This window comes from Epinephelus moara, chromosome 1 (assembly GCF_006386435.1).
Source record: "Epinephelus moara isolate mb chromosome 1, YSFRI_EMoa_1.0, whole genome shotgun sequence".
NCBI lineage: Eukaryota > Metazoa > Chordata > Actinopteri > Perciformes > Serranidae > Epinephelus > Epinephelus moara.
In genome coordinates this window covers 12,686,182-12,710,781 of record NC_065506.1, presented here as the reverse complement: position 1 = coordinate 12,710,781, position 24,600 = coordinate 12,686,182, and the positions used below count along the sequence as shown (strand labels likewise).

The window sequence follows — 24,600 nt, the reverse complement described above, 5'->3', positions numbered from 1 at the left end:
CACCAAAAAGAAAAAAAAGGCACACTCACCTGCAGCAGAGTCATGTACACGTCTCTAATCTCCCAGCAAAGGGAAAGGAGTCTGTCACCTATTTTTAACAGGTTTCCCTGTGTTTAAAAAACCTGTGTACATGCGCTAATGTTGGTGGAAAAGGGTTATAACACTCATACAAGTGCATAACTTGTTTTAGAATTCATTACACATTCAGGATCAATTATTATTCAGGACACTGGATCATAAGCCTTCAGCTTTATTCAAGTCATGATGGAGCTACTATTTTACAACTAATATACACAGGTCTACAGTATGTACAACAACAGATATAGTATTGGTAGTCAGACTATTGTGTAAATTCACAGACGTGGATAACAACCGCCCACACACACGCACACACACAGTCAATCATGCAAAAAAAAAGTAACATGCTCCTTAGAAATCTTGACACACATCGTCAGAAATGCAGCAGGTTCTGTAAAACTGTTCTTCATCAGAACATTAAAATGAGAGCATCATATCAAAACATCTAATCTCACAGTTTTGTATCATTCTCCTTTTTAGAAAAAAAAGGACGAGAAAGTAAATCAATAAACAAACAAAGAAACAATTCCTTACACGTTGTCATGGCAAAATGTGACAGATAAGACTCTACGTTATCACCACCTACGGAACACAGCTCTACAGTTAAGTACAGACAGGATGTCTCAGTCGAAGACAAAAGGGCAAACAGGAGGAGAATCCAGTCGGCTGTTTGGGTTGGATTTGGATCAGCTGGGAGAAATGATAAAAAACAAATACCTCCTACATTTAATAAAATGGTCAATCCAGGTTTATGTCTAGAGAGATCGAACCAAGCATCAACATGTGAACTAAAGATGAGACTATACACCATGGGACAGAGCAGAATGAATAAAGACTGGGCGAATAAAATAACAACACCAGCAGTAATATTGCTGCTGAGCCTCCGCATGAATACAGCAGGATTCAAATCTAGCTCAAGTTATTATGATTACAAGTCCTCCCTCTTTCCTTTTATTCCAACAGGGAATGAAGTCAAAGCACAACATGGTAACATGAACTACATCACCTTTCAAGTACAGACATATTTTCATCTTATATTAATCTTTCTTTTACACAAATCTCAAACAAAACAAATGCTGCTAAATTGTGTGTGTGTGTGTGTGTGTATGTGTGTTAGAAGAGGAGGGGTAGTAAATGATAAAAGGGAAATTAACAGACAATAGCTTTATATGATGTGACAGAAACGCTGGGCAGCCTGAGGAGCTTACAGAGGGAATAAAAGCAACCACAGGTTCACGTAGGCAACCAGACAGGTTTTCAACACTTTTAATTAGAACTCATAAACACAGCTAGTGCAGCACGGCCTCTCTTCTTTGTCTTTCCAGTAAAGTTTAAGATGATTCACTCCCAAAAAGCTTTCCCCAGAGCTATACCACGGCTGAGGCCTGGAGGCTGCAGGAGTTTGGCTTTTCAAGATAGGATTTTCTCCCGGGTTTCGGGCAGCTTGAGAGCTACCAGACCTCCACAGACGAGGGCGGCGAAGGCCAGGAAGATAGGGATAATCTTAGTGATGCCGATGAAGGCTGCAAAAATGAAGGATGCAAGGATGGCAGCAAACTTACAGATCCCATTCAGGATACCGAACGCTGTCCCTCTGCAGAATCACAAAGACAGAGATTACGTGACTGACTGATGAATTGAATATGTTTTGACAGTGTATCTCTTTTTGTTGCTGAGAGTGAATTGCTCTGTGACTCATGAATAAAAAAGATTATAGAAGAAAGAATGAAGTTATCATATCAGATGACTCATTGCCTTTGTCCGATTGATTGAGATTTTCTTTTTCAATTCTTAGCTGGGAGACAGAATTGGTCTCTACTTTTGGTGCAAGAACTTAGAGTTGGACCATACTTTTTAAGGCATTTAGCTTTTAAAAGAGGTGTTAAATAGACAGTTCATAAATCTCATCCCCCTTAGTTACTGTTTCTATTCTTGTCATGCAGTTTACAATGATAAAATAAGAAGATTTTTACCAATCTAAACTGTCATTTCTGAAACAATTAGTCTTTGATTTCATATGAAAGTGAACAGGCTTATAACAACCATTGATTTCACTGGAGAAAATGCTGTCGCATCTGTAGTTAGCAGGCTAGCTAGTTAACACCCATAACCCTGTTTGCTTACGGTAGAAAAACAAACTGATGAATTTAACAAATGTTACATTCATCCCGATAATGTGTCAGTGGAGGACAGAGCTACTAATGTTAGCTTCCACTTTGATATAGCAGCGTCTTGAGTTTGACACAGTGGATGTTTCAGTCCTAATGCAACCCCACAGAATAATGTGGTTAGCAAGCAACATCCTGCTTGGCTTTGAAAGTAACAATACATCAATACTGTAGGTTAGAAGGTAGTTAGCTGGGCATGCTCACATTGGCAACTTATATTAGAGCAGATAAAGACACCATTAAATACATTCCTTATCCATTTTCTCTTGTGTATTTGGTTTGGAAAGGTAAAAAAGACATCACTACTACTTAAATACCACTTGTCTCTCTTAAGCTGAGCATACGCTGAACGATTAGTGCCCCTTTTAGAAATGTTGTTATTCAATTCCAACTCTTACTGTACAAATACATTGTTTGTCATATAAAGTCAAAGCCCGAGATTTTTGTGCTCACACTGTATGGTCCAATCATCAAGCAGTAACCTGAGTGCTCGCCATGAATGTATAAAGAGAACTGGATACAGGGTTGGAGGCAGAGTCCCATCCATTCCAATTCCTGGGTATTAAATTGCCTGGATCTTCAGCACCGTTGGGCCCACAGAGCATTTGCACAAGGGACTGTAATTTAACTGTAATTTGGATGAAATGATTCATACTTGCGGCTCTTCTAGGGTTTCACATCAGTTGTGACACTCCAAGAAATTTATCCATTGAATGGAAAAAGGCTTGTTGGACCCGAGGACATTATACAACTGGCCCAAAGTTTTAGTTCCGCAGTTTAGCCAGGATGTCAAATTGGCTTCAAAGTCTCGTGCACTTCCTGGGGTCCTGGTGCTCACACTCTACATGCAAAATGAAAGATAAAACAGCCCGTTGGCCCCTACGGACCATTCTGGCTATTGACAATTGTCAATAAAGATTCATTTGAAAGCTGTGAGGCAGGTAGAAGTTTGTTTCTAGTGTAGGTTTGTAACATTACACCAGTACAGTTCATAACAATGCATTATCACCAGCGTTTCTCTCCTTCATATCAGTTGTGTTTGGAGGAAGAGGAAACATCCGATAAGGTCGTATGCTATTGCCACAGCTTGACCAACCTGGCTTTTATATTTTCCATCCACATGATGCATGTTGTTGCCATTGCACTTTAAGGTGCTTTATTTGCCACTTTGTGCAGGCGCAGTGAGAAAAATACCATAATGCCAAGATCAGTCCTCGCTCCCTGCTTGCAAGCGATGCCCATTGAAGGTGAAATTTGGCCGAACTCTTAAATAAGTCATGCGGCTCAAAAACTGGTTCAGAAATGCATGCCCAGCTTTACTACAGCCCCATGCAAAACACTTAGCCAGGACAAATTCAAAGCCTGAGAGAACTGCCATGCTTAGCTACGGTTGTTAAGCTATGATTGGACATAAACTGTTTGGATGAGGGGTTTAGCGAACAGTTAATTGGAACAATGAATTAAGATGAATGAGGTATTACCAGTGTAACAGAGTTGGACTGTACCTTTTAGAGGAGGGGTATAGTTCCACAGAAATGACCTCCAGTCCGTTCCAGGCTGCCACGCTGGCGCCGTAGAAGAGACACTGCCAACATATAACAGCTCCTTGACTGAAGCTTAGCAGTAACAGGAAAGTGCAGGCAGACGACGCCAACATAGAACCACCTAGGAAGACAATTAGATGATGATGCACTGAAACAGATCTGGCAAAACTACACAGAAATTCCACCTATTTACACTCTCTGCTGATCTCACCTATTATTCGGATTCTTCCTATCTTGTCCATGAACAATGCTGAGATGATGTTGCCAGGCAACACAGCCAAACTGCCCAGGAAGCTGACCATGTAGATAACGATGTCGTTCTCCTCCTGGAAGTTCAGATGGCAGCCTTTTTTCGGATGGAGGAAGGTGGTGTTCTCCATTCGACAGTCTTTGAACTTTTCATGCCAGAGGTCTGGAGAGGACAGAGAAGGATGCAGTGCTAACAGCTTTTGGTTTATATTTTATAGTGTAATCAGAAGTTTTCTGCTCTTAGTACTGCAGGATAAACATATTGCAAAGTGTTAATGCTTTGACTAAGATGACTGTTTAAGGGCAGCAGTAATGATTGAATATATATCTTATAGCACTAATTAGTTGAGTTTATTGAGCCCTAGACTTTAAGGAGCGGGGAGCATAAAAGTGCTGTAAAAAATGACATTTATTTATATATTATATATTCTATTTATAATTCATTGCTAATTTGGCATAATACCTGTGTTATAGAAGACGGTGTTTTTGATGGTGCAGTTCTCAAAGAAGGTGTTGGTTGACCTGACATCCTCAAAGTAGCAGTTTTCAAACAGAGAATCCTCAAACTTTACAGACTTAATCTCAATGTTGGCAAACCTAAATGAAAAAAAAATTATTAATAATATCTAGGCAGTAGTATGAACAGTTTGTGAGCTGTGACAAGGAAACTTACTTGTCATGAATGTACTCTCCCTCGCGGTGGATCTGGTTGACCAGAGAGAAGTTAAAGTGGAAACGTTCGACCCGTTCCCGGTGGAACACTCTGACCTTGGACTCGTACTCCTCATACTGCATGTATTTGATCATGTCAGGGAACCACACTCCCAACCCATGGTAGCTGATACACACAGAAATATAGAAACCTGAGCATTAGAAAAGACAATGATCTGCATAGCTAGAAATGATCACAGGGGAAGGTGAATATATAGTGATTTGGGCCTTTAATATAAGCAGTGACATTCTCTCTGTCTTCAGATAGCTCTGCCTGGGTGAAGTTTATGAATATCCACTTTCAAAATATTCCAAAAATGCATGATTTGAATTCCAACCAGTAGGGATGTATATGTGTATTCTATTGGGATGTTTTCGCTTTAAATCTCAGCGTGGGTGTACAGACTAAATAAAGTTGTTGCTACCTGAATGCCAAGCAGAACCAGACAATAACCAGGAAGAGGCCTTGCAGTCTGAGCTCTGGGGCTGACAGTGACATGATGTTAGCCATCACCTGGAAGAGAGACAGACAGACAGCTGAGATATAAAGTCTGCAGGAAAACAGGGGTGAAAACATATCCAGTTCAGCAGTTACTTTTTCATTCTACATTCTATTCTACTTTAGTGTATTGTAGGAATGATCTGCGGACCTGTTGCAGCATGGTCACGTGTCTGACGGTCCAGCGCTGAAAGGCAGTTCCAGTGTCGCTCTGGATCTCTATGAACTCGTCTTCTTGAGTTTGTGGTGTCTTAATGTTGGTCACCTTCACAACGAGGGCAAAGTTAGATTTAACAAAAACCTAGAAAACTCTCTCTAGGAAAGAGAAGCTATGTACCAGTGACGTAAGGTAGTTACGATGGGCCCCTGTGCAGAATATTATGAGGGACCCAAGTGCCAGGTTTTGCGCCTAGACTAGCTACCCTGTATCATCTTGTCTTATTGCATAATCAAAAAGAGACTTGACATTGGATGACATCACCGTACATATTACCCAGCAATCATCTGCATTACATTTGCACTGATAATTAAACATATGACGTTCATTATAAACAAGTTGTGGAGCTTATTATTGTTTAGTCTTTTGTATATCATTTTATACCCGATAGTGTATATTGTATTAATAATGTTATCTTGTTTTTTACCTTTATTTTTCTTAAATACATATCACCTGTTATAGTTTTTCGCTTAGCTAAGGCCTTTTTCACAGGAGACACATAGCAGGAAATTCACAGGTGTTACGAGGCTTTGTTGTATTCAAGTATCCTAGTGAGCACGCAGTGTGACAGTGAGCCAGCATAAAAAATATCAGGAACCCGACACTGAAGCAGCTTAATTGAATTAAGCCATCATTAGTTTTATTATTTACACCTGTGCTCATCTGGTATAATGAGTACCTTCTGTTCCATAAAGTATGTAAAATGTGCAAGTTTTGACATTTATAAATTCATCTACAGGTCTGTTTTCACTAAAAGCACAGGCAGATTTTGACCGTGAGATTTTACTGCCAATTTAAAATGTGAAAAATTCTCAGATACCTAGCACTTACTATATACACTGCTGCAGACTATTTGACATGTCCCAGTAAGAAAAGCAAAATTGAAACTGATGATATTAATGATCATCGATGATATGTCTTCTGGCGTGCCGAGTTTGGGCCGATGCTGGGCCTGGTCATTGTGGCAACCTGGGTAATTATTACACATGTGCTTTTGCTGCCAGGACATGTCGAAATGACTGCTGCAGAAAAAAGCCCATTGTGCATGCTGGCTCACTGTCATGACTACATTGCAATCATTCATGATATTTGTGGCATTTAAGGATCATATGTAACATCCTCTGGTCACATTTATTTTGTTAATGAGCTGCTGAATCAGTTAATGCTGAGTGATTGGGCAACACAGCAGTGTCTTTGTCAATAAAGGCTTACAGTAAAGACTCTCTCTGGTTCCCCCTTAGCCTTCCAGTTGGTGTCGTGAACTTGTCGCAGGACCATCCATGCCTCATCGTGTCGGGCACTCTGAAAAAAGACACACAAACTCATCCATGCATATCTACATAACTAATTTCAAGAGCATTCTGTGAAACCTATCAGGCTTTATGGCATTTGTATTTTCCACAAACACTGTGTCCATATGCAGTTGAGTAACAGCGTTCCCAGGATGTCTGCCTCTTATCAGATGGGGGGTATGTGTGATAATTTGGGGGTGTGTGATATGAACATGCTGGAGCAGCCCTGCTGTAACATACAAATACAATACCACATGTGGTTAGAGGTCTGACAATGTCCTGGAGGAGAAACAGGGGTGGGTGGTGTTTTGGTGGCGCCTTAGCAGCCTTTCGCTACCTTTGCACAGCAGTGGGATGTTGCTGTGGTGGTTAACAATGACTCAACATTTTTAACCAATCACAGCTTGATGCTTAATACTGTACACTGACGTAATGAGTGTTGGGATAGAATACATCACAATGTTTCTGTTAATCAAAACCATTAAATTAAGGGTAAGTTCAGTATTTATCAACCTGGACCCTTTTTCTCCACGTTTTTATGTCCAAGAGTCTAATGGGAACAACAGTTTTTGAAACTGGTCTAGTATTGGTCCAGTATTGTGCTTGTTTTTGTCACTGACAGACTCAGATTATTTAATTTATTGAAGTGTCTGACAACATTATGGACAGGATCCCTACAGAGAGAGACCTTTTTTAAGAGTAAAATCCTTCTTCCTGAAACTGCCATCGCCAACTACACCAGAGTCCATTTAAATTTACAGTAATTATAGCGTGCATCGTGCCAGGATATTTTCACATCCAACCAGGTAAATTAAGAGGGTTTTTTTTTTTTTTTTTTTTTTTAAAAACAGGGTTGGTGATGACTGGAAAGTGGTAAGTTGAGCCAAGACAGTTTTTGTGAGTTTTCTTTTGCTTCTGTCTACTTTGAATAAAGGGTGTTTCACTGTGACAAAATTAGTGTTTATTCAAATGGAGTCTGGTTGGTTTGGTGGTAGTGATTTCTAGGCTGTCTCTGGTTCATTTAAAAGGTTCTTCCTCTATAACAAAAGGGTGAATCTGTAATGAGGTTGTCAGACACTCAACAACAATCACTCTTAGTGAACGTAAATTGATAGTGCACAAATGCCCCAAGTGGTTACCCGACCGGCCCAGGTTGAAAAATATAGAAGTTACCCTTTAACCCTTGTCCAGTACATTTGTGATTTTATGTTTTGCAGTTGAAATAGACAATAAAACCACATTTTTTTTAAGTGTACGTGTTTCAATCTGGCATCATTGGATCTGACCTCCAGGAGGAAACGAGGGCTCTCCGGCATGAAGATGACTCCAACAAGTGCAGCCAGCGCAGGGAACAGACAAACCAGAATGAATAATCTCCAACTGTGGATCTGGAACTCTGTGCCGATGGCGAAGCCCCAGCCTGAAAAACCATCCAGTGAAGAGCAAGTTAATATTTCAAAACCTTTCTTTCTGGCATATTTTACAGTAATGTCCAAATCACTTTAAAACTGTGGTGCAACAAAACACATCTTTATTGTCATCTTTTGCATATAGAGAAGTTATTCTATGCAGCAATGTATCTACTTTTGCGTCAGTCATTTTCATTTGAAAAATTTGCATTGATCGTTTTCAAATTATTTTCCAATTCCAGATACTGGCAATATATTTTTACTTATTCTAATGTGAATTATTCATATTTGACTGCTGGAGGAAGCACAAAAATGAATTTAGCCTCATCCTGTCATCACACAGACTGAGAAGAGAAACGTTCCTCATGTAAAACAACTAAATACTCCTCCAGTCACTTAAAATAGTCTCTCTGCCTTCTGAGTTGACGTACAGTAAGTCTGAATGTTTGCATGCCTTCATGTGAGTCTGCTACATGTGTGTGTTATGTGAGTCAGCGTGTGTGTTACCATAGTGAGGGATGATTCCCCAGGCGGTGAAGGAGGCGTACAGGCCTCCCAGCATCCAGAACATGCAGAGCCAGCTCAGATGTTCTCCACGTTTGTCCATCTGCAGGAACTCGGTGAAGTAAGTGTAAACTATTGGGATGGAGCCGCCAATTCTGGGGGAGGAATCGCAAGACATCTCAGCAAATAAATCTCCTGTTTTTTCTCACTACACATTTTATTCTGTCCATCGTTCTCAGAAGATTTAGGGTATCATTTGCTGTAATATCTGGCATTTGACACATTCAACCTTTGTTTAATGTTAGTAATGTAGAATTGTGAGCTCAGTATTCTGAAGATTTTACTGGTAATAGGATTTTTTTAGAGGGGTACTTCACCCAAATTGCACAAAAACATATGCTGTCACTGACGCCTATGCAGATCCTTGTGGTTTTATTTGTCCAGATTTTGAGACATCTGTCTATGCCTCGGGCTCATGCATGAGAAGTGCATGGAATTCATTTTTTAGTGCTCAAACATTAAATATTACATTTAATAGACGCAACAGCAATATGTCATTAGACACAATGTCCTTGTGTGCTGCTGTTTTCGGTAGAATTACTTTGAAGTGAAGAAAACTTTCACAGCCATCTTCTAAAAATTTGGGTAAACTCACTCTAAATGTTTTCTGCTTTATTAAAAATGTACACACACAGCTTTATTGTCAAGGTTAACACACCTTTACCCTTTGAATGTAACCACCCATCACTGAAAGAGCAATCAAAACCTACAAGTTAAAGGGTAGCATCAGTATTTTTCAACCTTGGCCCTATTTTCCCATGTTTTTGAGTCAAGGTGAGTAATAAGGATCGCAATTTTCAAATTGGTCCAGTATTTAGCGAGAGAGCTGCAGCCAGCAGCTGCAAAACAGGCTGCAATGTACTGTAACCACTTGGGGCATTTGTGCACTGTCAATTTATGTCGACCGTTGGGCTGTTTATGGTTAAAAAAGAGATCTTACTCTTTTAACAGAAAGGTCAACCTCTGCAGGGATCATTTCCGGAAACTAATGATAACAATCTGAGCCTGTCAGAGGCAAAAACAAGCACTTTAAGTGGACATAAATTGATGGTGCATAATTGAGTCATTACGTTGCAGCCTGTTTTGCTGATGCTGTCTGCAGCAGTCTGGCTCAATACTGGACCATTTTCAAAAATCGTTTTCCCATTAGTCACTGAGACCAAAAAACACGAGACAACAGGGACCAGGTAGAAAACTACTGAAGTTAAATATCCAGATTCTGGAGGATACTTTCAGTACTTATGATACATATTCTGTGAGATTACTGGCGACAACTAAATACTTTGGATTGTTTCTGGTGGTCAGTTTGTCCAAAGGGCTCTCAGCTTTCTGTGATACCAGGACTGACCGACAGAAAAAGAAGTTGAAGATATGATTAAAATTGGCAGAAAATTGACTTAGAAATCATTCATATCATGAGATCGAATGTTTATTAATGTTTTATGGCTGAAGCCTGATGCAATTTCAGCTCTGCTGTTGGTCAGGGACAAGGGCATATTCAGATTTGGTGTCTCCTTTTAGAGTGATAGATTTGATATCGTATGTATGAGATATCATTGATGAGCTATTGGACCAAAATTATGAGAGAGAAAAAAATCTCTTTTATATGATTTTAGTGACATTTCCTAATTTGAAATTAGTTTAAACTGTGTAAAAAATATCCAGTTATATACAGTAGAGAGATCACATTGCATGAAAAGCAGCAAATCTCAAAGCAGGACCTCCACAGTATGTTTAACATCAAGATGTTCATTGACATTTCAGAAGGTTTCTCTAGAGTCTGCCGGCTCCTTGTGTTTTGAGAAGACAGCAAAATGGCCACAGTTCTTCAGCAGATGTGAGTGTTAATGACTAACACGGGGCTCATTATCACAGTGAATCAGCAACAGCTGAACGTTTTATTTTGGTGACCTTGTATTCTCTGGCTTAGCAAAAAGCTCAAACATCAATAAAGCAGGTCTGGGTACACTCAGGCTGCAATCATTATCAAAAGAAATGTGTCTTTGAAAGCTGCAAAATCAATCTGTGCACGGCATAAGGTGCTGGCGACAGCAGGAAGTCAGCAATAAAACTCAAATTAAAAACAAGCAAAGAGCATTGTTCACTTGTTTTTATTGGTATAATAAAGGACTGCTCTAATGAAGTAAATAAACAGAAATCTCTGTGCGCAGCGTACAATTTAAATGTATTATATTGATTAGGAAAAGCCTGAGGAAGAGAGACGACGTAATTTAAGAACACCAGTTGACTCAATTGTTAGTTTATTTTCCTCAAGGTCCACAGTTTGTTTTACTCATCTCACTTAAATGTCAGGTGTCTTTTTTTGGAACAAATATTGTCAAATACATATTTAGGGATGTGCTCTCCTCTCAAAATCCTGCTCGTTTCAACTAAAAGCATAAATTATGGAGAAGGTCAGTCATTATAAAAAGCCAATCTTTTGTTCAAGCAAACCCTGCAAATGTAAATTTGAACACAAATGTAAATGTGTCTCACCCAAAGCCGGAGCAAAACCTGAAGAAGAGGAAGAAGCCGTAGCCCTGGGCGAAGCAGGAGAGGAAGGAGAAGACCAGGTCGATTGTCAGGACGTAGATCAGACACTTCCTCCTCCCCATCTTATCGCACAGACCCCCCCACACCAACGCCCCCACCATCATGGCCACATACACCAGCAGACCTGCAGATACACAAACACAAACCTTATTAAGGCATTATAAGGCATTTGACCTTTAACACGTATAGGTCAGATAACATGTTTTACTCCCAGTATGCACACTTCACCTCATCAAAACACAAAGTCTCTACAGCAACATGTATTTTCACACATAAACATACACATAAACATCATTGGAGGGAATAATAAGATCTGTTATTAAAGGCCAGGGGTCCTGATGTCCACAAGGGGGCTCCCTTTACCCTTGTATGAACACAAAGGACTAGAGAAATCATTACTCTTTTCGCAGTAGTTCAGTGTGCTGCAGCTTTACATGCTGAAAAACACGACCTAATATTCATAATGATGTAGAGAGAAAATACAGTGACAATAGCATTCCCAGAAAGCGGGCTGAATAAAAAAGGTCATAATGATTTTAAGGCATCTAAGAGTGCAATCATTTCTAAATATTCACCCTCCATATTTTTAAAAATATTAAATTTTATTTTTATTCTGATTATATGCTTTATCAATGCAAAATTCATGTTCTCGCATTTTATCTGCAGATTCCCACTCTGAGTCACAGCGACGTGGAGTCTATCCCAGCATGCACTACGCAGGTGGTCCACTCTGCCATTTCTTTTTCTTTTTTTTTTGTAAAGCAACAGCTCTTAACAGTGACCAACTGTGCTGTAACAATGATTATGTGCTTCCTTTTTATGTCTCTAGGGAGAGTAATATGCTCTCCCCTGCCGCCGGTGTCAGGACTCGAACCTCCAGCCTCGGCCATCCTCTTCACCGTGTTATTCAAACCTTTAGACCCATACCTCCTGCCTGCTCTGTGTTTTTACTACACACAGCCCTAATTACAGTGGGACTAAGCAGCTTAACGGCACGTGGAGCAATAGTGTGCACCTTCCCTGTGGATTACTAGACTATCCAAATGCTCCGGCGCTCCACACGCCAAGCTGCACATCTCTAACTCATTCAACAAGAGACCGCTAAGGGCAACAGGAGACAAAGAGTCAAGGCTAACATGTCACCTAATATCTTGGCCAAGTTTTTGCTTAAGGCAATGTGTATGCCTTAGTGACGTACATGGACAGTTTGACAGGGTGGCCTTGTGATTAGACAGCCTGTCCTTCAGGTGGAGGCCCAGGATCAACCCCTGCAGCAACAAGCTTCTATGTGACTGTTAAAGTGTCCTTGAGCACAGTGGAGACACTGAATCCCTGGAGGGGAAATAAAAAGAATTTTCCTTTTTTTTTCAGTATTAAAAGTGAAAGCATTGTAAATGCGTTTGACACATCTACATGAAGAGACAATGAATTTACTCAGATTAAAAAAAAAAAACTGCAGACAATTGCAGAGTGTGCACTCTATACATACAATATGTAGCCTACTCTTTAAATGCCAACGCTGTGCACATCATTAAAATGGAAGTGAGGCTTTTCAGTATAGATTACTGTCACTTGTTTCAGTTTTTCATTCCAGGTTTAAGAAATAACGCACATTAATGATGTTGCAGCATTAGCTATTCTGAAACAAGAGGGCAACATTTCAGAGAATGTACCATGTGAGTTTTATGAATACTGAACGATGGACATCCGTCAGCGTTTTTTTTTTCCCTCCATAATGGCTTGATAACAGTGAAAAGCCTTTAAGTAATTATCTGCTACATTTTCCTATGATGTCAGTTCTGCTGCTTCTGAGATTGACTAAAACAGTATTGATTGAAAATGAAAGTTGCAATTGGTGGCTCAGAGCCTGTTGGAACCAGCTGTTCAGACTTTATAGCATAAGTGCTTCGTAAGTGGAAATTATACAGCATCACTAAATTAAAACAGGTAGCACTGCACCAGCATTCCTTACACAAAGAGTAGTTATTACTGTTCATATAGCTACAGCTAGGTGTGGCTGTTGCCTACAAAACTAACGTTAGCTTGCTTTTACCTGACTTTTGTAAATTTAAAGGGACAGTTCACACCAAAATCAAAAATACATATTTTTTCTCTTACCTGTAATGCTATTTATCAATACAGATTGTTTTGTGTGAGATGCTGAGTGTTGAAAATATTGTCCATAGAGATGTCTGCCCTCTCTTGAATATAATGGAACTAAATGGCACTCAGCTTGTGGTGCTCAAAGTGCCAAAAATACATTTGGAAAATTTAACAGCAATGTGTCTTTCCAGAAATCATGACTCCTATAGTCAAGATAATTCATAGACCTTACTGTGAGCAGTTTCATGTACAGTAGGAACTATTTTCTTTCTATCGAACCACACCCGCCAACCATATCACCCAACAGAAGTAAGCATCTAGCTCACCTAGCACCGCTGAGCTAGATAATGTAACAGCATTAGCGTTTACATCTCCGCCTGTCTCAAGCACGAGCCTCTCATTCCTAGATGCAACACTTGACCACAGGTTAGTTAAGGATGTTAAATTCATAAGTTACACAGAACTTACTGAAAAGCCAAGAAAATCCCAAGTTAATGATAACCTGTAACAAAGAAATTTAGTTAGCTAACAGTTAGCTTGCTAGCACTGGCTGCAGCAAGCTAGCTTTTCCTCTGGTTTATTGAAACTTATGTGTATGTGTGTCTCAAATCACATATTGCCGTTAGTACACTTCCATGTAGTATACTATGTGCACTATGTACTCACTGGTGTAGTGCACAAATTTCAACAGGGTAGTGTTGTCTCAAACCAAACACGGCTGGTGTGCACTCACCGGAAATGACGGCTGCAAATTAGCTAGTTAGCAAACTAGCATTAGCATTCGTGTTATAGTTTGTGGTACCAAATCATCACAGACTGCTAAATTAACCCAATAAACATACTGCTGGCTCATGCCCGACAACAATATAGTGGTGCTCAGTGCAAAAAACACATGTATTTGTACAACACAGCAACGCTTACGGTCGCACAGTCCTCGGCCGCCATTTCCAGTTTGAAAAGTGGTCCCTCCCCTTCAGCTACGTAGCCAAGATGGCGACCATTGAGGGCGAGAAGTGTCCATAGTTCCACACTCAACTTCTTGACCGTTTTGAGTGCACCATCCAGGTACTCATAGTGCACTGCATTTTCCATACTTCTCAGTGTGAACGCACTTATGCACTCAGAATATTAAGTGTAAGTACAGAAGTACGCGATTTGATTCACAGTCATAGATACCAAGTGAAACAGCTTCACCTGCCTGTTCCCTGATGTGAGTTTATATATTTAAGATTTCATATGACATCTCCAGCGATTGGGCGATGTCATTTGTCTACATTGATGGAGACAGACTGACTCATCAAACGCTATGTCTTGAACTTTTTCTATGTAATCACTGATAGGCAATGACATAATTGCTTAAAAGCAATACAGTATTCTAATTTTATGCTATCAAATTGGCAAAGACCTCAGATCTTGAATTTACCACCTGTCAGATTAGAGGAGCTGCTTTCACCCAAAGACAAGGTACCTGCATGTGCAGCTCTCATCCAGAAGTCTCCTGGTATACACGTAGGCCCCTTGTGATGTATTTTACAAATAATTCAACAGTAACAGCAGTTTGTTTGGAGTAAGTAGAAGGAGGTGGGTAATTTGCCTGCTTCATTGGACAAAGAAATAAACCTTGAAAAAAGTCAAAGTGGATCAAAAGGAAAAAGACATCACGAAGCATTGTCTGACTGACTTGGTATGTCAATTAATGCTAAGCACCAAATATATTCTTGATTGTCCCTTTAATAGCAGCAGGGAAACATCATAAAACCAACTCATAATTTATGCATGAGCTCTTTAATTGCAAGTCCAGTTCTATTCCAGAAATGCATTAGCTGAATTGCAAGTTTAGCAACTTCCTTGAGATAACTGGTTAAATTGCTGCAACCACATCAAACCTGAAATTTAAAACCTGCCAGAACGTTCTCTCCTTTGTCCTCAGCATTGTGTCCCACCCTCAGCCTCTTGTATTTTCACTCTATAGATTAAACAATAAAACCACCGTTCAGGGTAAGTGCGCCAACCATCCTCTTCCTTTTAACAAAAGGTTTGGGAGTCTATCTGCTATCCAAGACTAGGGTTAAGATTAAACACATTTCTGCTCTGGTGATTCTGGTGAACAGAGCATGAGCATGAATCAAAAAGGATCATTCTGCAGATCTACTTCATATTCTCAGCCAATGATCAGTGCTCCCCTCCTGCTCTGCACAGACGCTGTGATTTCATTTTCGCCAGGCCTTCCTCCTGCTACCACAGCCTGTCAGAGGCCTGAAGCGTATCTGACAGCTCTGCACCGGGCGCTGCAGGCCGCCAGGCTCTCTGACTGCTGCAACATGCTCCATATTAGCCTGGGAACACACACTGAATACAATCACCACCGGGTTCCTCATAAATCTCTTGCAATGCCTCATCCCAGGAGCCTGTTGTTAAGATGAAATGAGCGATGTGCAATCTGCCACATCGCCTGGCTACACATGAGGCCTGGGAAATAAGGTGAAGGGCTTTAATTTGCAGTTTGGTTGTCTGCACAGAAAGTGAGGAACAACGCCTTTCAAGGTACATTTCCCAGTAAGTTGGGTCTATGCTGCATACAAATTTCAGTATCATTGTTTGGTATGTACATTGTTGTGGTACAATATTTGGGAACAAGTGAATCTAGCAGGCAACTGAAATAAATGAAACACCATCCTTGATACATAGTATATGTAACATTCAAAGTATATTGAAAGCAGAGCTTAATTCTGTGTCTGGTATTTAACATAATTAAAAAATTAACATGTTGTGTGATGTCCCTCAAGTCAACTTCCAGACGCTTGTGGTACCAATGCCAAGGCTCACTATCTGATGACTCAATCTGGAGGCTCACAATGGACCCATACTCTACTAGGACGCATAATGTTGGTTATGTTCTTAATTTTTGCATTTGCTTAAAAAGAGCCAAGTTTTTTTTCCCCATAATTTTTCCCAGCGGCTGAAGGATATTTCTGTGTGACGCAGTCTTCTGTCATCAAGAGCCAAACATATGCAGGATTTTATTTCAGCCAGGAACAACAGCAGATCATTTCACTGATGGGTTCCTCCCCTCTGGGTAGAGATTGGAAACTCTTCGACAGATATAATTAACCAGTCTTGTAGGTTACCAACAGACTGCATATCTGTTTTGGCGAAACTTATTAAATCAGTTTTTAGGCATTCTAGCTGCATGGCTCAAGGGGTGGCAATGTCTGTCGGTCAGTCGGTTCACCATTTTGCTGCGGAACCGTTTACAGACATTTATGGTACAAAGAGGATGAATTCTGTCAACTTTGGTGATCCCTTGACATTTCCTGTAGCACCATCTTTATGATGAAATTTGTGGCCTTTGGATGAAATACCTTGGCAAGTATTAAATGAATGACCAAGAACTTTGAGACAGACATTCATGTTCTCCCTAGGATCTATTGAACAAACTCTGATGGTCCTCTGACTTTTCTACTTGTGCCATCATGGGGTCAAGATTTTGATTTGTCCAATACTTTGGTTTATGACGAAATACCCGAAATGACATTCCCATCACCTTCAGATGTACTTTGTGTTTGGTTTTATTTATTAAAACACCAGCATGTTAGCACTGTCATTGTGTGCAAGGCTGCTCTCATGCACTGTTGGTACATTTTCCTATAAAAAGTAATGCACCAAAATTTGTACATATTGTAATCATGAGCCAGTTATTTGTGCAAAATCCGTGTATTTTGCACATGCCAATACAGTGACGAGAGTAAAGACGGAGGAAAAACAGGATATTCCTCTGGACTTTCCCCCCCGAGACTGGTGTCCGAAACCTTGTGAACTTTGAGTGAACTTAAGTAAACTTGAGGTGAGTGCTCACCACGTTTCTTTTTCCTAAACTTAACCTATGTAACGTTACATTTATACGTAACTTTACATTAAGGATGTAACATTATATGTGGGGCGCCGATTCATAGGATATCATACAAACTGTAGTGTGTGTATTTTCGTAGGACATCATACGAACCATTACATGAGGATATGTTGTGTGAGCATGTTACCAAGTTAACATTAGCATTTAGCTTAAAACATTGCTATGCCTAAGTACAGCCCATGGATGTATTAAGAGACCTGGACACAGTGCTGGATTAAACCCCACCAGTGTAATAAATCATTCGTGGGGGATTTTGATGCTCAAAAATATCCTCTGATTTACAGACATCTCTTTCTCCATGTAAGTCAGTGGCAAAAATGGGGGTGCAGGGCATCATGTGAGGATGTAATTACATTTTTTGCCTCTCTGACATTGGCTTCAAAGCGGGGTGCATTTACGGGGGGCCTGGTACAGCTACACAGAGCTGCTAGCATGGCTACAGACTCATGTTAAAAGGGACAGTTTGCCCCAAAATTTAAACACTGATATCTTTAACTCTTATCTGTGGTACTATTTATTACACTTCCTGGTGCACAGTGATTCAGATGGTGGGTGTGTTTAGGAAGAAAAAAAAACAAGATCTGCGCATTATCTTGAGTCACCGTGTCATGATTTCTGGAAAGAGACATTGCTGTTAGGTTTTTGGAATGTTTTTTGGGTTGTTGTTTTTTTGCACTTTGGGCACAGCGGGTGGTCCATCCTTCAGTTTTGAGAGAAGGCAGATATCTCTGATTTCTCCAACACTCTGCGACACACACCCAAACAGTGTAGACTGATAAACAGCACTACAGTTAGGAGTTAGGAGTAAAAATATGTATTTTGATTTTGGGGTGAACTTTTCAGTTAACAGTTTTTTAATAACCACAGAAAGAACATCTTTTTCTTCTCAATGCTGCAAAATCCTATTTCATTTTGGATTTGTGTAAGTTTTCATCAAATACACAGTGAAAACCCCAGACTTTTCACCCTCCCTCCCTTAACTGTTACTTACCCAGCAAGCCTTTGTCAGAGTTGGATATGCACATGTCTTTCTCAGCACTAGGCAGGACGAAGCCTACCACAAAGCCATCCACTCCGTCAGCCATTAGCGCCAGACCCAGCACGATGAAGAGCGTCCACTGGAAGCGTCCATGACCGCAGTCCTCCATAATGGTCTCGTACTGCTCTGGCAAGCTATCCTCCTCCTCTTCCTGCTGGGCAGCCTGACGGGCTTTCCTCCTGGCCTCCAACCGAGCTGCTCGCCGTGCCTCCTTGATTTCGTCGGGGTGGGGGATGCCTTGGTACTCCCCCTCATACATCTGCTCATCATCGTCTGCGCCCTCTGTAGCATCACTACGAGCATCCTCGTCCTGGGGAGGGTAGTCTGTCTGGTAAGGGTAGCCATCTTGACCTCCTCCATCCTGGGTATAGGTGTATTCTCCACCTTCTGTCATCTGCTGGTTCACGTTGTTTTGATAGGGGTCATCCATGGTTCCTGCTGGGTGTAAGCAGAGCAGGACTGACTTTGCCTTGTAGCCGTCGTATTCTGAGAAAGCTCAAGTTGTCAGCTACAATGGCATAATCCTCCCTAGGAGCTGTGAGTTGCTCTCAGTGTTGCTGCAGGTATTCCGTGGGATTTTGTCTTGGTCTCAAATTTAAGGCCTCAATGGCTGCGTTGAAAGACTATTACCTGCCTTGATTTGCACAGTGCTGCATGCTGAACCTAAAACACAGTGAACACCACACATCACAAATGATCAGTCAGCAGAACAGCAAAGAAGAATGCACTTGTAGAGCATAGACATTTGAGACAGTCTCAAAGTGCTTCACAACATTCACATTGTGGAAACAGGAAGAGTACATCATGACCTTAGACTCTCTTTGATGATGTCCTTGACAACCTAGAGAAACTATAGAAGTTATGTGATAAAACATGTCATGTAATTGTAAAGGAGCAAGACATTGCTTTTTTGTCTTTTTATTTTAGCCCTACAATTCAATAACAAAAAAACTTTTTTTTGTTATTTTGCTTAAGTCACCAAATTTCAATTAATTTTATGTCATTTATTTCTACTTATGACTTTAAATCATACATAAATGCAGGTTATTATTCTGGTCAGAAATTAAATGTGTCATGAGGCAGGAAAGAGCAGTTCAGGACTCCCTCCCTTGTAGGCTGCTTGTCCTGCCACACAACCAGATAATCTCATTGTCTCTCCGCTGAGATGCTGTGACGCCATTTTGATCCATCACACAGCACTGCTGCAACGATGACACATTCAGATCTGTCTTGATTTTTATAGTGACAAGAGGCCGGAGGCACCAATAGGAGGACAATAACACAAATTATATTGCATTTCAGGAGGGTTAATAGCTGTCACATGCTTTACTGACATCATTTAATGACACATGCACAGTGAAGTTGTGCGCATATTCTTCCAAATCAAGCAATTGTTAGCCTGAAGCTGGATCCTCTGTAATTTACAGATAACAAAAGATGTCGTGTTGTGGAAGCGTTTTGTGACAGACAACTAAGCAACACAGCTGAATGCCAAATACAGCACACAATTCATGAGAAATGAGTCACACTGTGAAACTGTAAAATAGCACAAACCTTGATTTAACCTTTTATGTGCTCAATCTAGTCCAACTTTGCTCTGTACTGTGCTTTTTAATTTCAAACTTCTCCTGCAACAACAAATACTGTCCTCAGTGCCTTGCTCAGGGGCATCTGGGGAGTACTACCCTTAAAGTTAGCCATGTAAATTTTACCGTGGAAATTAGCGAATAATGGCAAAACCTAAAAAATGCTATAAAAAAGTCAAATGCTAAAATGTTGTAACAGTAGCAAAAGTAGCACAAGTAGAGACAAGTCACAAAGTCAGTCAGCTGACTCAGTAATATGCTGTGTCTCAAATCGCATACTTCTGTACTTACACTTAATATTTTGAGTGCATAAGTGCGTTCACACTGAGAAGCATGGAAAAATGCAGTACACTATGAGTACCCGGATGGTGCACTCAAAACGGTCAAGAAGTTGAGTGTGGAACTATGGACACTTCTTGCCCTCAATGGTCGCCATCTTGGCTACGTAGCTGAAGGGGAGGGACCACTTTTCAAACTGGAAATGGCGACCGAGGACTGTGCGACCGTAAGCCTTGCTGTGTTGTACAAATACATGTGTTTTTTGCACTGAGCACCACTATACTGTTGTCGGGTATGAGCCAGCAGTATGTTTATTGGGTCAATTTAGCAGTGTGTAATGATTTGGTACCGCGAACGATAACGCGAATGCTAATGCTAGTTTGCTAACTAGCTAATTTGCAGCCATCATTTCCAGGTGAGTGCACAACGGCAGTGTTTGGTTTGAGACAACACTACCCTGTCGAAATTCACGCACTACGCCAATAAGTACATAGTGCACATAGTATACTACATGAAAGTGTACTAACGGAAGTATGTGATTTGAGACACACTGTCAGTTACACAACAATATCCATCTAAAAGGTTGCTAATGTTAGCTAACATTAGCCTCCATAAGCTAATGGTCGTACCAGACCAAGAACCAAGTGGCTAAGGCTGTTAGCAAGAACACCCCAAAGGGTGCGTTTTATAGCTTAAAAATTTAAGTTTTAATCTGAAAGAAAAAAAAGTGCTAGTAGTAGCTTAATTCTTAATTCTTCTTAATTCAGAAGTTGCATTGTCTTGCTTTGAGAGAAGATATTTCCCTCATATTTGACTACGGATTACCACTATTTGAAAGCACTTCCTCTTTATTATGGAAGATTAAAAAGGATCTGATACTGCCTGAAATGGCTGCTTTATGGAACCAAAAAAGAAGAGTGAGCTGCTTTCTAGAACAGTGGTGTAGTGATAGTTGATAACGTGGATGTACTACTAGGTAGACTGCTTGGTTACAGAGAAGGAAGTGGGTATACTCTCCTGTATATTCTAATGGCTTTTTGAGAAAGTTATAGATATATCCCATATATCTGCATATACCCTCCACTGCACCACTTCTCCCAAGCAAGCTAAAAGTAAAGCTTTTCGTCTTGCACATTTTGAAACAAATGAAATATTTATATGAAAAAAATAAATCAGACGTGCATATTCCTTACAGTAAAACAAAAGGCGGCAAGGCAACATCTTCTTAGTAAAAAGCAACAGGGGATGGAGGAAATGTAGTTCTAATTTTGGGAAGTGCTGGCACTAATACCACAATATCACTTGTGTGGTGTGATTTTTTTATCTTAATTTTATTTGTAACATTTTGCAATTTTATTTGAAACTATTTTCAGGGGGAAATGACCTTACTTAGTTCAACATCAGAATATCCAGAATATCTCTAAAAATACTAAGATCTTTTTACATGTTAAAATTTTGCCTGTCAAGCATTCAGGTTATGTAACAAGGTTAAAACATTCTCTTTGTCTATAGCACAGTTATTTTCACAGTTTAAAGTATTTTGTGCCATCTGATGTTTTATTTTTTTCCAGAATCAGGCTGTTTTTGGGGTGTCCCTTATTCCCAATGGGTATTACTCATTACGTGTGTATTAGGCTACTTGCTTGATCCACAAACAGTTGTAGTCTCATTGTCTGACAACTGGATGGTTAGTTTGGTTTGGGTTGGTCTGTCCTGGTTTGGAGCCAGGATGACGAACACTGTAATTTAATCCAGATTAAGACTGCAGATTTTTTTCATTTTGCCCCTGTTGCCTCACATTATTGTTTCATCACGAAAGTCACAGAGGTGGCTGACAGTGGATTAGGACGTCTGGATTGACGCACTGAAATGTATTTGCTGCTCTTGGATATGTAGTTTTGAAATCCCTAAGTCAGTGTTGAAACATATGCATTGATCGGGTTCGTTGCCAGGAGTAATGAGTGGAACCCATATGATGTGATCACGATTGTCTGAGTATGCTGTAGTTTTTTTTTTTCCTTTTCATTTGTTGTTTCCTTCAGTAACCTGAATAATACATGAACAACTCAGGAAAGAAAGTGAGAGGGTGGATGCTCAGTCTGGTTGAGGGAAGCGGTGTTGCTTTCATCATCCTGCTGCAGCGCCTTTACTCACACAGCTGGTGCTTACATAACAGTTGGGCTGCCTGCACTCACTCTTTTCCCCTCTGTCTCCATCCCTCTCACTTCTCTCCAAACTCATTGATCAGTTTTTGTGTTTATGAATGTATCAACCTGACCACCCTTACCCTCAACACACATTAATTCAGATGTCAAGTCAGCATTTATGCCTGCGCAGAGTTTGAATAGGTCATGATCTGCCTTCCTCTGATAGTGTCGCCTGTGTTGAAAAGTCAAAGAGCTCCTTTGAATCATGAAAATCAATGTGAGTCTGAGGTTTAACAGGAAGCAGATAGGTCACTGGGTAATTTACAGAAGGTATCTCAATTTCACAAGTGACCTTTAACCATTCTGATCATTGACTGACTGAGACTGAGATTGATCATGAGATTGACCGAGCTGAACCCTGTCGTCTTTGCTCCTTCAGTTTCTGTAGCTTGTTCTTGTGAAGTAACATATTAATGCAACGCTAACAGCATTTGGAAGAATAGCTGGATAAACACGCTGCAGACACAACAGTGGAGCTGCTCTGGGGCAGCTTTAGCCTCATTTTCATTCATCCAGTCACCTGGAATTCACTTCGTATAACCACAGTCCTCTGCTGCCGGTCACAGACCAGATCCCACTGCCTTGCTCTGACTTTCCATTGGTAATTACTGAGAGTTGTGTTTATTTATTCATTTTCTTCACCCATATATGCACTTCCAGGGACAGGAATGTAAGCTGTAATTATCTTTGGAAAGTATAGAAATGTATAAAATGATAAAAATCACAGCTTTTTGCAGAACATTTCATTAATTATCTGCCACGGTGTGGGTTATAATTAATTCTTTAACCATAGACGTGTCAAATGTCATGTATTTGTCTTTAATAACCTTGATCCTTTTTCTTACTTTTTCTGCATGAGATGTTTTAACAATCAGCCCCTCAGGGTGACTTCATCATATCTGTACGCTTTGTACTAGTTATTTCATTCACTCAGTCTGCTTTCATTGTGCTTTTAATCTAGGCAAAACTTGGAACTGAATCAAGGGAGTTGATTAAAAGAAAAAGGCCTCAGTGCAACTATAATGCAGGTATTTGATCTGAACCTGACAGCTGATTTGTTTATACATATGTGCATGAGAAATAATGCACCTCAACACTTTCTTGGGGAATTAAAACATGCTTTTTATGCTTGACAATTACCAAAACTGCATATGGTGTCATCAGCATAACTGTATAACCTCATTGCCACTGAGGCCAGATATATTACAAAAACACATACTGGTAAAATTAAGCATGTATCAGACTGGATCTACTACATGTATTGTGTCTGTTGGTGTTTAGCGTAGCTGTCAAAGCCGTGAATTAATTTTAATCTCAGCTCCTCTGTGACCTAAAGATGTCAAAGGACAATCCTCCGTGATTTCTGGGGACTACCTGTCCACTAACCTGTCGAAGACATTTATTAGCAACATGTTTCTGAGTCAAATACTGTCACTAGGTCAGTTACAGCGCAAGAGGTGCCATCGTGGGCCTTATCAAATATGGAAGACATTGAAACTGGTTTGAGTGTATCCTCTTTCCCTCACATCTCTGTGCATTAGATTTAAGCAAAAGCTGAGGAATTTGACAAATGGTACAATGTGTAGCCAAATTTCTAAGGATATTTTTAAAGTACTAGGGTGACTTTGGGCTGATAGAATTACATTTTTTCATGGACTGGAACCAGTCTATTTAGATGTTTCGATTCTGTTATAAGCACAGTGATGTTGATGGCTGGAAAAAAAACCTGCTGCTACATTTTGATGTTGCAAAGGATAAAACTTGAAAAACAAATGATGGCACCACGGGTATCTTGTCAGTCTAAATTACTTCTCACTTCCTCATCAAATTCTCAAAACAAAAAATTAAAGAGCACAACGCAGCAAACATTTAAGAAAAAAAAAAACTGATGTCTTACCAGAGTTGGCATTCCCTTAATACAAAAATAACTTGTGAACAAAATAAACATAAAAAAACTGCTAAAGTCCAAGTAGCATGTTCTAATGTCCAAAGCCTACATGTCAGTTTATCCTAAGGCCGTGCTGCAGTCGAGGCTAAGGGATTAGAATCCAACCTCACGATCCCCCGCCACCACCCCTCCCACGCCAGGGCTCATCCCTACAGGAAACTCCCCGGAACTAACCCCCCCTTCTCTGGGACCCAGTGGTACAGTCCTTCAAGTGTAACGAGCAACAGGCTCTACTGATAGTGAC

General features: G+C 40.3%; 1 protein-coding gene across 1 annotated transcript; it reads right to left on the bottom strand.

The window, feature by feature from the left end:
- Window positions 1-248: 248 nt before the first annotated feature.
- sv2ba (synaptic vesicle glycoprotein 2Ba) lies at window positions 249-24,437 on the bottom strand. Its single transcript, XM_050048796.1, has 13 exons — window positions 24,306-24,437; window positions 18,289-18,999; window positions 11,228-11,408; window positions 8,675-8,826; window positions 8,045-8,178; window positions 6,679-6,768; window positions 5,401-5,514; window positions 5,176-5,264; window positions 4,713-4,877; window positions 4,503-4,636; window positions 4,002-4,202; window positions 3,752-3,911; window positions 249-1,672 (listed from the first exon to the last, which is right to left on the bottom strand). Exons 2-13 carry the CDS (start codon window positions 18,764-18,766, stop codon window positions 1,489-1,491), a joined length of 2,082 nt encoding a protein of 693 aa, XP_049904753.1. The 5' UTR covers window positions 18,767-18,999; window positions 24,306-24,437; the 3' UTR covers window positions 249-1,488.
- Window positions 24,438-24,600: the final 163 nt, after the last annotated feature.

What these genes read in the sequence shown, in the direction of transcription:
- sv2ba (XM_050048796.1), bottom strand. Translation starts at nt 18,766, where the DNA reads ATGGATGACCCCTATCAAAACAACGTGAACCAGCAGATGACAGAAGGT. An exon ending in CACCGTCTTCTATAACACAG is followed by an intron (nt 4,203 to 4,502) that starts GTATTATGCCAA and finishes TGTCCTCTCCAG; the next exon opens with ACCTCTGGCATGAAAAGTTC. An exon ending in CTATACCCCTCCTCTAAAAG is followed by an intron (nt 1,673 to 3,751) that starts GTACAGTCCAAC and finishes GTGATTCTGCAG; the next exon opens with AGGGACAGCGTTCGGTATCC.